This window comes from Pollachius pollachius (assembly GCF_949987615.1).
Source record: "Pollachius pollachius genome assembly, chromosome: 3".
Classification (NCBI taxonomy): domain Eukaryota; kingdom Metazoa; phylum Chordata; class Actinopteri; order Gadiformes; family Gadidae; genus Pollachius; species Pollachius pollachius.
In genome coordinates, this window is record NC_136936.1 from 20,002,589 (window position 1) to 20,017,000 (window position 14,412).

The following is a 14,412-nucleotide window of genomic DNA, read 5'->3' on the forward strand; positions in this document are numbered from 1 at the left end:
CGCGAGGGCTCTTCTGTGCTGCCCGTGTCTAGTGAGTGGATATATGATAAAATAAACAAATGTATGTCGAATATTGAGACTTTATTTCATGTTGTTCAGCTTGGTGTGTGCTGGTGCTTCCTATGTGTGCCCCCACTCCCATGGTGAGGTCAGGAACTGACTGAGACTGCAATGCAGTCCAAGGAAGAGGAAAGCGGTCCAGGAGCACTGGCTCTCCTACTCTCTGTCGCTCTTCCACAACATCACAACGAAACAGGACTTTGTGGAACAAGAGGAAAGAAAACCAGTCCAGGAAACTCAGTCCATGGTACGACATAGGTGGTTTTTATTTGGCTGCCGTTTACCTGATGTGTAATTTCCTGACATTGACATCGCCGACAGGCCCTGAATTTCAGTCACATTGAACAATTTGGAAACACAACTGCATGAAGTCGTACCATAACCCAACAACTATTTATTGTTGCGTCAACAGCTGATTGTTTTATCGCAAATACAGCTGAGAGAGGGGGGGGGGGGGTCCGAGAGGGAGAGAAACAGAGGAAGGGGAGCAGAGGGAGAAAATGAGGAAGAGAAACCGAGGGAGAGAAAGAGGGAGAGAAACAGAGGGAGAGAAACAGAGGCAGAGAAACAGAGGGAGAGAAACAGAGGCAGAGAAACAGAGGGAGAGAAACAGAGGAAGAGAAACAGAAGAAGAGAAACAGAGGGAGAGAAACAGAGGAAGAGAAACAGAGGCAGAGAAACAGAGGGAGAGAAACAGAGGAAGAGAAACAGAAGAAGAGAAACAGAGGGAGAGAAACAGAGGCAGAGAAACAGAGGGAGAGAAACAGAGGAAGAGAAACAGAAGAAGAGAAACAGAGGGAGAGAAAAGAAAGCCATGATTATACTTTGTCTGAAATCAAATAGCAAAACCTGAGCATGGATTTTTTTGTGGGGATTAAAATCAGTAAATTGACAGTGTGGTGATCTTAAAGCCATGCAGTTAACAAAATATTGCCTTGATCAAATAACAATCACACATGCTTTACCAAAATCAGACATGCATCGGGTAGTTCAGCAGGTTAAAGAAGTTCAAATACTTTTTAACCATATCAATTTATAATGTTTCCTTTGCAACATTTAATCATAAATATTTGTATATAACATGAAAAAAGGTTTCTCTTTATTCAATAATGTTCAGAACTGTTGAAAGCAAATGATACATAAATAAAAAAATTATAATGATATAAACATTAAATAAATATTGCATGATATTATGGGACTGATTTGATTGTTGCCAATGCATGTCACGAAATCACAAGCAAACTCCTTCACAACGTCAGTCAAACAATGCTGCGTCAACGGACAATCATTGCTAGTGCTCAAACTCAGGCGTTCCAAGGCTGCAGTTTGGATCACAGTGGTCACGGACAATTCAGCATCTCATCTCCTGCAAGACCCCCCACTGGGGCCTGCTGTACAGTTCAGCATCTCATCTCCAGCAAGACCCCCCATTGAGGCCTGCAGTACAGTTCAGCATCTCATCTACTGCAAGGCCCCCACGGGGGCCTGCTGTACAGTTCAGCCACCATCTCAGTTGTGTGATGTGTGTGTCTGCGTGTGTACACTCGGTGGGTGGGCAGGTGGCATGGGTAAATTCACGTGTTCGCATGAATGTCATATGTTTGCAATCCTCTGGAGAGTGATCCTAAAGCAAATTCTTCCACTTCTTCAAATTCAATATTTAGAAAACGACCAGAAATCATGCACAACTACCGCTTATTTTATTGAATGAAAAGGAAAGGAGGCCATCGGTGTGGCTGTGGTCCATGATGCAGTGCTGGTTGCCAGGACGATGGGTGCTCTGGGGGCGGCGGCAGCGGTCGGGGGGGCGTGGTCAGGGGGCGTGGTCAGGTGCTGTCCTGTTTGAGGCGCTGGCTGCGTGCCTTGTACACCTCGATCAGCAGGTCCTTGACGTACTGGATCTCCCGCTCCACCGACTCGGCCTTGTCCCGCAGCTCCCGGTTCTGGCCCTCCAGGCCGTGGAGCTCCTCCTCCAGGGAGTCCAGCTCCGCCCGCTTCCTCAGCCTGTACCTGCACCAGCACAGAGGGGGTTAGTGCTCAGGGCCCAATGGTGATGGAGAAAGACACACACACACATACACACACACACAAAGAAACACACGGACACACACACACACACAAAGAAACACACAAACACAAAGAAACACACACACACACACACACACAGAAACACACACACAGAAACACACACACACACACACATACACACAGAAAAACACACACACACAGAAACAGACACACACACAGACACACACACGCACACACACACACACACACACACAGAAACACACACACACACACACATACACAAACACACACACACAGTGATGGTCAGATTAAGACTGAAAAGCAGTCAGACTTCCAGAAACAGTTAGGTGGGGTGATTTGGCAGGCTGTATGGGACTTTCCATCGCCCTGTACTTTCTGCAGGACATTACATGTGTGTCTGGTTGTCTCAAAGACCATAGCCTCATACTCACTGAACACAGATAAGTATGGTTGTGTCATTCAGTCCAAACAGTCACTTTATTCCAAATACAACAAGGTATTCAACAACATAAAAAAACCAAACAATGTTGTTGAGTAGCCTCATAAACATTCACAACTTAAAGAAAAAATTAACACTTAACATTTTTCTTAACAAGTAACAGGAACAACATCAAAGAAACAAACAATATTGTAAAAATAGACTCATAATCATTCACAACTTAAAGTAAAATTAAACACTTAACATTTTTCTTAACAAGTAACAGAAACAACATCAAAGAAATGAACAAAATTGTTGAATAAATTCGGAATCATTCACAACTTAAAGAAAAACGAAATAGTTAATTTGTTTTCCTCTTTCAATGTTAGTATGGAACGGAATGCACGGAATGCATTTTTAACAAAATTTAAAATAGGAATTTTATCTCAGATCTTCGTATATTTACAAACACACACATCACGCATGCACAGACACACAGAACCCCCCCCCATATATATATATAGTATATATATATAGATAAATAAATAAATCAATAAATATATATATACAAACAAATATATATATATATATGTATACATATATACACATATGTATATATACAATTCAATATATAATATATTTATATATATATATTTTTACATATGTATACAATATATAATACTGCAATGTGCAACCATGATTCGAATAGGTCATAAAAGAAAGAGAAAGAGAGGGAGAGAGAGAGGGAGGGGGGAAAGAGAGAGAGAGGGGGAGACAGACAGACAGAGAGACAGACAGAGAGAGAGAGAGAGAGACAGTCAGAGGGACAGAGAGAGCAGGGATGTGGGTCATGTGTGGATGTGAATAGAGAACAAGGGAAGGAGCCGATCACTCTACCTGTGAGCAGCTGTCTTGTTCTGGTCTCTCTTCTTCTGCTTCCTCTCCCCGGTGCCTGCCTCCAGAGGCACCACCCCCACCCCCACACCCAACCCAACCCCTAGCACCAGAGGGGGCTTGACGGAGCAGACCTCGTGCTTCAGCCTCTGGGAGTGGGGCCGGTGGAGGGCTGAGCCCCCCACCAGCGGTGCCTCACACTCCCCTCTGGAGAGACATTCATAGCTTTGGTCCGGAAGGCAATCAGGGTAGAGGTAGTGGCCGTGCGGAGAGTCCAGGGCGTGCGAGGCTTGCGAGGGCTGGTCCAGGTCGCCGATGAAGCTGTGGTAAGGCTCTGCGCCGGCCATGGCTTGGTGGTAGTAGCCGTCGCCCGCTACCCCCATTGTCTCTTGGCCAAGGGGCCCCCCGGAGAGCCGGCCGTCCCTGCTGCCGTGGAGAACCTCCAGCCCGCCGCCACCCTCGTACCCTCCGCTCCCCTTGGAGCCGACCATGGACGGGCCCAGCTCTCTCTTGTGGTGGCCGTCGCCGTAGGACGAGGAGCCCCCGTGGCAGAAGCCCCTCGCGATCTCCTCGCTGCAGAACATCCCCTCGCTGAAGCAGTAGCTCTCCTCCTCCTTCAGCGATAAAGCACATTCCCTCACCTTCTTCACACCCACCACACTGTTCTTACCCACCGGCTTGAGCGTGGAATAGTGGTTCACAGACAAGTCCGCACTCCCTGAGTAGCCCCCCCTGGAACCCCATGTGTCCAGTCCCACGTCCTCACCCAGCTTCCCCGGCTCGCCCCTCCGTCCGTTGGTGTGGTGGTGGTGGTACCGGTGGTGGTAGTTGTACGGCGCCGGACGTGCTATTTTGGTTCTGCCTATGGGGTTGCTGCAAAAGCTGGCCAGGTCCAATTCCCCTGTTGCCAAGGTAACGACCACGGGGCTGGCGTCTGACTGACCGGCCCCATAGGAGGCGTAGGGTAGCTGGTAGTAGGACTGGGTGCCCATGGCCGGGACACCCTTGTCACATTTTGAAGATTTGTCCAACTTGGCCGTTGCGGAAGAGGACTCTGAACGGAAGTAGTCCTCCAGTTGAGCCAGCTCCTCCTGCAGTAGAGAGGTCATGACCTCCAGATCAGAGGGCACCTTGACATCGTGTTGGAGCGGCGAGGGCGGGAGGGATGAGCGAGGAGATGACCCGGTAGTCGTAGAAACAAATGAGGACAAATCAACTTTCTCTGTCATCCAATCCGTGTGACCATCACCTGGGAGAAATTGAAAAATGTAAATAAAATGTTAAATATAAAATGAAAAAATTAAAACAACAAATCTATTAAAATTCAAGCTTGAAAAAATGAAAAATAATAATTGCGTCCAATCAATCTTAAAAAAAAAGAAGCTTGACACAAATTTTAAAACATTAAATAAACACTCTAGCATATTCTAATCTAATATTGAGCAAAAATATCCAAACACAACTAACCGATCATCTGAAAATGATTGAACAGCATCGTCTGCGTTCAATATATATCCACTTAGCAGTACTCACTGTACGACATTAGCCCGTGCTGCACTGCGGCTCCAACCTTGGAATGTGGAAAAATAAAAAATTGTCTTGCCGTAACTCACCAATTAAGTTCTGCCTCTCTCTTAACTCCGCCCCCTTCCTGGATCCTGATTGGCTAAGGCCAGCCAGTTGGAGAGGAGCGACGCTGAGGGCGCCCATGCAAATCGCAGGATTTTTCTTGCGAAGGATTGATGCCGACATCGTGAATTCTACTTCGATTTAAATGTTGAAAGGCACAAACTGTGTAGTACTCGCCGTATAGCGTCACAGTGGACAGAGATGATGGAAACCTTGAAGGCCTGTAAAAATAAATGGGATAATTTTGCATAACAAACTTCTTATATTTAAGAAAATTTAATAAAGTTAGTAATTGAACCAAAAAGATACAATTTCCTAAATAATTATCAAACACTTGCTCAGGTCAAAACTTTTTATTTTTATTTACTTTACTTATGAATGATTTTGTATTTGACAAAACAGTAAGCCGTTTGCCTACACTTTTAGATGATAATGTACAGATAAGGAAGGGTATATAATGTACTATAAATATAACCACAAAACACTTCAATAACACATCATTAAATAATAGCTGTAGTCCAATGCATTACTTAATGCAGTGATGTCAATTGTCAATAATAGTGCACTCTTTTAGAGAGTGAGGAAAGTAAATAATTAAAAAACCTCGAGTATTTTCCATGGTTTTAATTGAACAATGTAAAATTGTTCAAGCCGCTGTGGTTATTTTTCTTTTCCAAAATATGTAAAATCTATTCAGCAATGTTAAAAATAAACAATGATTAAACAGTGAACATTTATTCTACTCTGATTTACAAAGGTAATATTCATAATATTCAAACAAACTGAGTGTTTCTCTAAACTTGTATATGTTCCTCAATAGTAAAGCAATATCACTTACCCCATAATTCAGAAGTATTTGGTTGGTTGAAAGTGTTTTTGCAAATGCAAGGCTGTCCCACTTTTTTGAGGGAAGTCACGATTAAAAAGCCATATTTCCCTCAGAACTCAGGACTCTAGCAGAAGTGCTATTTAGCCGGATAGAGTAGCAGACAGAAAGTTTCAAAATCCGCTACTTCTTCTGGAAGTCCTCTTGCCGGACCGCATCACAACAGGCAGATGAATGCGCGCTTTGCAGCGTTCCCTGGTCCCATTACGTCACGAACCCCGGGACGCCCCGGTCATCCAGAGAGAGTTCCGCCAAAAGAACATTAAATACTTAATTAAAAAAATACTCAAGCTATGTGCTCCAAAGCAACAAACACATTCAGTTCAATGCTTGTAATGACGTAAAATGTGCACTTTATTCAATTACAAGTATATTAAATTGAAAAATAATAAAATCATTGTAGTTATGTGTTACTTAAGTTGCTATGACGACAAATTCTCTCAAAACATATGTAAAGTAGCACGGTGGTAAGATATCTGAAAAAGGAGCGAAACACAACCAGGCACTACTTTGTCATTGCTAAAGAGGAAGGAGAGTCTTGCAGCTGAAAGGTGTAACTTAAGTTGCAGCCCTGTTGCATCAGATCCGCAGGGGATTCGCTGAATGCTGTAACAATATAGGCACATCATTGGTTAAACTGGGGGAAGTTTTCTATTGGTCTACTATCCACGATCATGGTCTACTATCCAGGTCCATCTACTGCCCGTTATTGGTAATTAGTGTGTTTCCAAAGTGATACTTTTGTTTATTAAAAGGAAATAAAAACAACCAGATTCAAATCCAGGAACAATGCTGGATTCCTTATTCATTTTAGAGCTGCAGTGGTTAAAAAAGTCCTAACTGAACTACTTACATATATATATATATATTTTGCATTCTTGTAATTAGTTTTGATGTCAATAATAATATGATAATAATAATAATTATTATTATAATAGTATTAATTAATAACACTATAATAACAACAATAATATTAGTATTAATGTAATTAATTATAATACAAATAGTACTACTTCTACTACTACTTATAATAATAATAATAATATCAATGTGACACACACACGAGCATGGCTATAAATACCCTTGTGTGTTGGCCTCCACAAGGTGGGCATTTAGTTCCTACAGGGTTCCAATATCCCAAACTTAATATTATGAATCCAAAAAGAAAGATAAATATAATAGATAAATAAAATACATAATAATAAATAGTATAGTACAATAGAAGGTATCACTTGATTTTGGATTTGTTCAGAAAAGAATGGCGTCACTCGTAGACAGACAGTTTCACAGACATAAACCATTAGTTTGTACATGCATACAAAATATCAATCAATCATGGTAAATATTCAACATATCACAGGCACGTATCATTCCAGCTCCCTGTCAGTACAGAGTGAAACAACAGCTAAAAACACAGGTACAACCACCAGAGATGTGACCCATAACAGCAAATTTTTAGATAGATAGATGATAGCTGGATAGATGATAGATAGAGAGAGAGAGAAAGAGAGAGAGAGAGAGTGAGAGAGAGAGAGAGAGAGAAAGAGAGAGAAAGAGAAAGGGAGAGAGAGAGAGAGGGAGATAAAGATATAGATAGATAGATAGATAGATAGATAGATAGATAGATAGATAGATAGATAGATAGATAGATAGATAGATAGATAGATAGATAGATAGATAGATAGATAGATAGATAGATAGACACATGTGACCTGATCACATCCCTCTCGTCCTGAGCCCCCAAGGCTGCCTCAATGTCACAGAGGGTGGGGAGCCTGTGCAGACCCCCGGGTCTGGCCGGCGCTCCCACCTGCCTTCCAAAGAGGGCCATGCATGCCCTGGGGAACGGGGGGTAGGGCAACATGGGTGGGAGGGGGCAGCTACAGGACAGGTGGAGGTCACCACAGGAGGTCTGTCCCACTGCCCTCATTAGCAAAACCCCTCATCCTCCTGTGTGTGTCTAGGACCTGTCTGTGTCTTCTCACCAGCCAACACCAGTCCAAGCCCCAGCCTCCCAGCCAGCTCTGACTGTTGCTATAGCAATAGGCAAACACACTGTGTGTGTCTCTCTCTCTCTTTCTCCCTCTCTCTCTCTCTCTCTCTCTCTCTCTCTCTCTCTCTCTCTATCTCTCTCTCTCTCTCTCTCTCTATCTCTCTCTCATAATCAACCCCTGATGTTAACGATATTCTTATTGATACAATTTGTTGTTACCCCCTCTCCTCTCTCCTCTCTAATCCCTCCCCCCCTCCGCCCCTCCCCCACTCAGACGTTGGCAATAATGTGTGGCGGTTGCAGTTAGTTGTTGTTATTATTATCATAATGGTGTGAAGGAAACTGTTTCAGGGTCAGGGAATGCAAGGATGATTACCAACAACAAGCAAACCTTGTCTGTTTTTGTCTGTTTTTGTAGTCTGAACACCTCTTCTGTCTTAGGGGCCAAACCCTCCTATAGTCTGAACACCTCTTCTCTCTTAGGGGCCAAACCCTCCTGTAGTCTGAATACCTCTTCTGTCTTAGGGGCCAAACCCTCCTATAGTCTGAACACCTCTTCTGTCTTAGGGGCCAAACCCTCCTATAGTCTGAACACCTCTTCTCTCTTAGGGGCCAAACCCTCCTATAGTCTGAACACCTCTTCTCTCTTAGGTGCCAAACCCTCCTGTAGTCTGAATACCTCTTCTGTCTTAGGGGCCAAACCCTCCTATAGTCTGAACATCTCTTCTGTTTTAGGGGCCAAACCCTCCTATAATCTGAATACCTCTTCTGGTTTAGGGGCCAAACCATCCTGTAGTCTAAACATCTCCTCTGTCTTATGGCACATTTCCACCGGCGGATACGCTTTGCCTCAGCCCAGTAGTGAAGGTGCGGTATAGCCCAGCTCAGTTACAGCGTTTCCACCAGCGACAGTACCCTTATGGTAGGACGGGGTTTAAGCCGTAAGGCGATAGCCGCGGCAGCTACGTAAGCAACGTGACCTCATAGCAGCCCGACACAGTGTAGCCTGCTATTCAATTCAAGGAAAGAGAAGAATGTGACATATTAAACAAAGAGCAACAATGGACGGCAAACTTTTGCGCACCATCTTCTTCAATAGCTTTCGCTGTTGTCAGAAATACTTGTCGCACGGAAGTGATGATTCTGTCTAACAATCACTGGACGGCGTGTGTAGCTTCACCTTTTCGGCACCCTTTCAGACTGCTTGGTACCCCAACGGAGATGTACTGAAAAATAGGTACGGCTCAGGGTGCTTATTATGGGACCCTGCCCAACTTTTGGCGGGGGAAACGCAAATATAAGTGAGCCGTGCCGCACCGTACTGCACAGAACCATACCGCACTGCTCGGTGGAAATGAGGCATGGGGGGCCAAACCCTCCTATAGTCTAAACACCTTGCCTGTCTTAGGGGCCAAACCCTTCTATAGTCTTCAAAAAGAGCACCACCCCATGTTGAACCTGGCTTAACCTTAGTTTGTTGTCTTCAGTAAAGACAACAAACTAAAGTGAGGAGCCTCAGCAGCTCCACGGAGGACCACACTCTCTATATCGTTGAGGGCTCATATTCAAATGGGCGTGGTCGTGACACCCTTACTGTAGTTCTGATCGATTGTCTTATTGAAATAAATAGCAGAGTAATACCGTAATATGATCATCTGATTATTCTTATTAATTGATGATTGATGAGGATATCTGAAAACAATTTGTAACATTGCACGGCAATATTCCTGGCAATAATATCACCTAGCTCTGCATATTATTATACTGAGTGAACAGTACAATACCATACAGGCCAAGTCAAATATCAAATGTAGTAACTCTTGCCGTTTGGCTCGCTTTAGGTGATTGTTGCTTTTCGCTGAGTGTTGCCCTCCATCAGTTCATTGTTACTGTAAACCCCTACGAGAGAAAGAGAGAGAGAGAGAGAGGGGGAGAGGGAGAGAGCAGTCCAACAGTGCAGAGAGGGCTCAGGGTAGAGCTCTTCTTTGAAAGACGGCAGGCGGCATGCTCTTGTATGGCACATTGGTATCGGTTACACCATAATTTCATCACCACTAGCTCCCTCTGAATCCTGCTTACATTAACTTTTTACAGGGATTGGCAAGACAGAAACAGCGAGACTAGCTGCTGACAATTTCACCTCTTTCAGACTTCCCTTCAAACCGCCCACACATATGGTATTAATATAGTATAGGCCTAATCCTTTACCCTAGTCCTTACATTATATCACTTATTTAAACCAGCAAATTGTATACATTTTGCAAACATTTCCCACTTCCCACTCCAAAGGACAAGGAAAATGGAGACCCAAATTGCTGGTAAAAAAAAAGGCAGACAAAGCATGTGTGGAAAGAGGCCGAGTTAGGCGGCGGTGTCTGAGGACGCCTGGTGTCCTGATAAGGCTCCCCGCGGAGGAGGAGAACAAGGGTCTCTGTGGCGGGGGGCAGCCCCGCGGAGGAGGAGAACCAGGGTCTCTGTGGCGGGGGGCAGCCCAGCGGAGGAGGAGAACCAGCGTCTCTGTGGCGGGGGGCAGCCCAGCGGAGGAGGAGAACCAGCGTCTCTGTGGCGGGGGGCAGCCCAGCGGAGGAGGAGAACCAGCGTCTCTGTGGCGGGGGGCAGCCCAGCGGAGGAGGAGAACCAGCGTCTCTGTGGCGGGGGGCAGCCCAGCGGAGGAGGAGAACCAGCGTCTCTGTGGCGGGGGGCAGCCCAGCGGAGGAGGAGAACCAGCGTCTCTGCGGCGGGGACAGCCCAGCGGAGGAGGAGAACCAGCGTCTCTGCGGCGGGGACAGCCCAGCGGAGGAGAGGAGCCAGCGGGGACAGCCCAGTGGAGGATAGGAGGCCTGGCTCTGTGTTAACACCACAGTGACCTAATGGGGAGTGGAAATTAAGGAATTAGCTCCCTTTCAACACATGCCAAGATTAACACGGTTGTGCTGTACTGGTAATTATGATCGTAATCATAATTATAATGAAAATTGTGATTATGGATGATGTTCAGAGCTGGGGAACCGGAAAAACATAACAAGGAGATGATTCAATCACCTCTTCCCTCATAGATGATCACTTTACAGTTGTCAGTATATTATTACACATGTCAATTAATTCCCTCTCACTGATGTTGTTTTTAGTTTATATGTTGTTACACTTTATAATAAGGTTTGATCATTATTAATTTATAGGGCTTTAGTTAATGATAAAAAACACATTTATTAATAAGCTTTTAGTTAATCATTAACTAATCATTAACAAAACATTAATATACATTTGTAGATGATTAATACATGTTTTTTAAAGGGCCCCTATTTTACCACTGAGTGAGATGTTTATTAGCCATTACAAGCAAGACCCTCTGACAACACAAGAGGGAGAGTCCACCCAGATGATGAATGGATCAGCCTACCAGTTGGAACAGTCCACTAATATGCTGATAGGCAGAGCACTTCTTATGATCTAAAAATGTTTATTCATGTTTTGATAATGATCATTAACTAAAATGATCATGATTGATTTATGACTGAACCTTAATATAAAGTGTTACTATTTTATGACAAGCACATCTGGTTAATTGTTAATCCTATATTTATCTACATGAATCATTGTTAAAAAAGAGCATCCTTTGAAATAAATACTAAGTTAATACAACTTCAATAGTTTAATTTATTATTATATCATAATTAATTTTTTGCTATATATATACGTTTCCTTGCCTACTGTTCCATTTAATTGCAAATCATTTGGTGATCATGACAATGATCTAGTGATGAACTAGCCAACTAGACAACACACACACATACGCACACACACACACACACACATACACACACACACACACACATACACACACACACATACACACACAAACACACACACACACACACACATAACATACCCACACACCCACACACACATACACACTTAACACACACTTAACACACACACAAACACACACAAACACACACAGACACACACACACACACACACACACATACACACACACATACACACGTACACAGACACACACATACAAACCGAACACCAAACACACACATTTTTATTGATACTACTAATATTATTATTATTACTGAAATTATTATTATTATTACTATTATTATTATTATTATTATTATTATTATGATTATTATTATTTCTATTATTATCATCACTATTATTATTAGACAAATACAAACTAAACAAATGCGAGGAAAGATCGCTATCCTACAATGCACTTCAACAAACTAATCTTCACCAAGAAGGAGCTGATATTGTGGTTCAGCGGCACACGTTCTGGGGCCACATAACAGACAAGCCTCTACCCCGGACTCAGCCTGTCCAACCAGCGGACCAGGGCAGGTCTGACGCGGCCAATCAAATCAACGCCACTGGCATATTCAAATGGCGCAGAATAAAGTTGCCCATTTGGGTGGGCATTGCCACCCCTCCCCACTGATCTGGCCCGTTCTAGCCTCCAGAATCGATAAACATTGTCATTAACATTTTTAATAACAAAAATGACCCTCCATAAATGCTGGCCAAAGAACCAGTGAGGTTGACTGGTCCTTATCGCGGTCTCATGGCCCCAGGAGAGAAGGTCTGCCCCCAGCCTGCCCCCCCAGCCTGCCCTCCCAGCACTAAACGTCTGCCCCCAGCCTGCCCCCCCAGACCAATAGTCCACTGCCCTGCAGCCACACAAATCCCTGATCCCCCGCTGAAACTCAACATGCTCTCTAGATCCATCCTGTAGCCCTCTACATACATACACACACACACACACACACACACACACACACACACACACACACACACACACACACACACACACACACACACACACATACACACACACACACACACACACACATACACTCATACACACACACACCAGTGGCGGAATATCATGGTGATATGCCCTGGTGCAAATATTTATTTTGTGCCCCTGGACAGGACTTCCGAGCAGGGGGGTGGGGGGGGGGGGTTGCACCGTCAATATTTATGCCACTGACACACACACACACACACACACACACACGTGTTTAAGTCTTCCACTGGATGGGGCTCCGTCTCCTGCGTTCTCTTGTTGACTCACAGTGATTCTGTGGGATTGCACTGGCCTCTCACTTGGCTCAGCTCGGAGAATCCTGCGCTCTGGGCTTCTGTTAGTCCCCTTTATCTTCCACATTTTGGTAGGAGTGTGGATTCCAATAAAGGCTTGTTAAACAACACAATTCATTCTCAGACTCAAGAGGGCCCTAGTGCGGCCCAGGGCGTAAGCCGCTCCTTTGAACATCTAAATCCCCACACAGCCTCTGACTTCCTTTTGTTACTCGCTGGTGGTTCTTCCTCCTGTTCCTCACTGGCTCCTCTGCCCACAACCCCAACTGTGCTCTATCCACAGCAAAGGGCTTAACCCTATGCATGTGTGTGTGTGTGTGTGTGTGTGTTTGTGTGTGCATGCCTGCATGTGTGTGTGTGTGTGTTTGTGTGCAGGCCTGCATGCGTGTGTGTGTTTGTGCTCGTGCCTGTATTGGTGTGTTTGTGTGCGGGCCTGCTTGCGTGCGTGTGTGTTTTTATGTGTGCGTATCTGCATGTTTGTGTGTATGTGTGCCTGCATGCCTGTCAGTGTGTGTGTGTGTGTGTGTGCCGTTGTGTGTGCATGCTTGCATGCATTGATGTGTGTGTGTGTGCCTGCGCATTAGTGTGTGACGTGTTTGTGTACACTTGTGTGTGCGTGCCTGCATACCTGCCTTTTTGTTCATGCATTTGTGTGTGTGTGTGTGTGTGTGTGTGTGTGTTTGTGTGTCTCTGTTTGTGTGTGTGTGTGTGTGTGTTTGTGTGTGTGTGTGTGTGTGTGTGTGTTTGTGTGTGTGTGTGTGTGTGTGTGTGTGTGTGTGTGTGTTTGTGTGTGTGTGTGTGTGTGTGCGTGTGGGGTTGTGTTTGTGTGTGTGTGTGTGTGTGTGCGTGTGTGGTTGTGTGAGTGTATTTGTTTCTGCGTATGTGTGTGTGCATGCCTGCATGCATTAGGGTGTGTGATGGGATGGTGGGGGGAGGGGGAATCAACAGATGGTAGATTAGAAATGTGCTCCATACATGTTTAATATGAATTCTGCTGGGGCAATGAAAAAATGAGGAGGAGGAGGAGGAGGAAGAGGAGGAGGGGGTTAATATTGATTTAATACAGATTTCATCACCCCAAATTGGGAAGGCAGATTTTAATGAGCTCCTCCCTAGATAGAAGAAAGAAAAATAAGAAACATGAATAACTATCCCAGCAGCCCGACAGCGGTGCTGCCCTCCACTGACCACTGCTGGAACTGCAGTCGGCTGCTACCAGGAGGAGGCGGCCCGTACTCAGGGTCATTCCTGTTGAAGGGTCGCTGGCACGTTGCCATCTGCTATCCCACCACGCATTACTTATAGCTCATTCATATTGCAAACGCTTTTTCTAATGTACTAAGGGAATCCGTACATCTTCATCCCTGTGAAATC

General features: G+C 44.6%; 1 protein-coding gene across 1 annotated transcript; it reads right to left on the minus strand.

Moving 5' to 3' along the window:
* Positions 1-391: 391 nt before the first annotated feature.
* atf5b (activating transcription factor 5b) lies at positions 392-6,023 on the minus strand. The gene is made up of 4 exons (XM_079731394.1): positions 5,889-6,023; positions 5,035-5,271; positions 3,425-4,670; positions 392-2,070 (listed from the first exon to the last, which is right to left on the minus strand). Exons 2-4 carry the CDS (start codon positions 5,171-5,173, stop codon positions 1,887-1,889), a joined length of 1,569 nt encoding a protein of 522 aa, XP_079587520.1. The 5' UTR covers positions 5,174-5,271; positions 5,889-6,023; the 3' UTR covers positions 392-1,886.
* Between the last annotated feature and the right edge of the window lie 8,389 nt (positions 6,024-14,412).

Coding starts and splice junctions, on each gene's coding strand:
- atf5b (XM_079731394.1), bottom strand. CDS start 5,173: ATGTCGGCATCAATCCTTCGCAAGAAAAATCCTGCGATTTGCATGGGC. Junction 4,671..5,034: donor AGAGAGGCAGAACTTAATTG/GTGAGTTACGGC, acceptor AATTTCTCCCAG/GTGATGGTCACACGGATTGG. Junction 2,071..3,424: donor AACAAGACAGCTGCTCACAG/GTAGAGTGATCG, acceptor GTGCTGGTGCAG/GTACAGGCTGAGGAAGCGGG.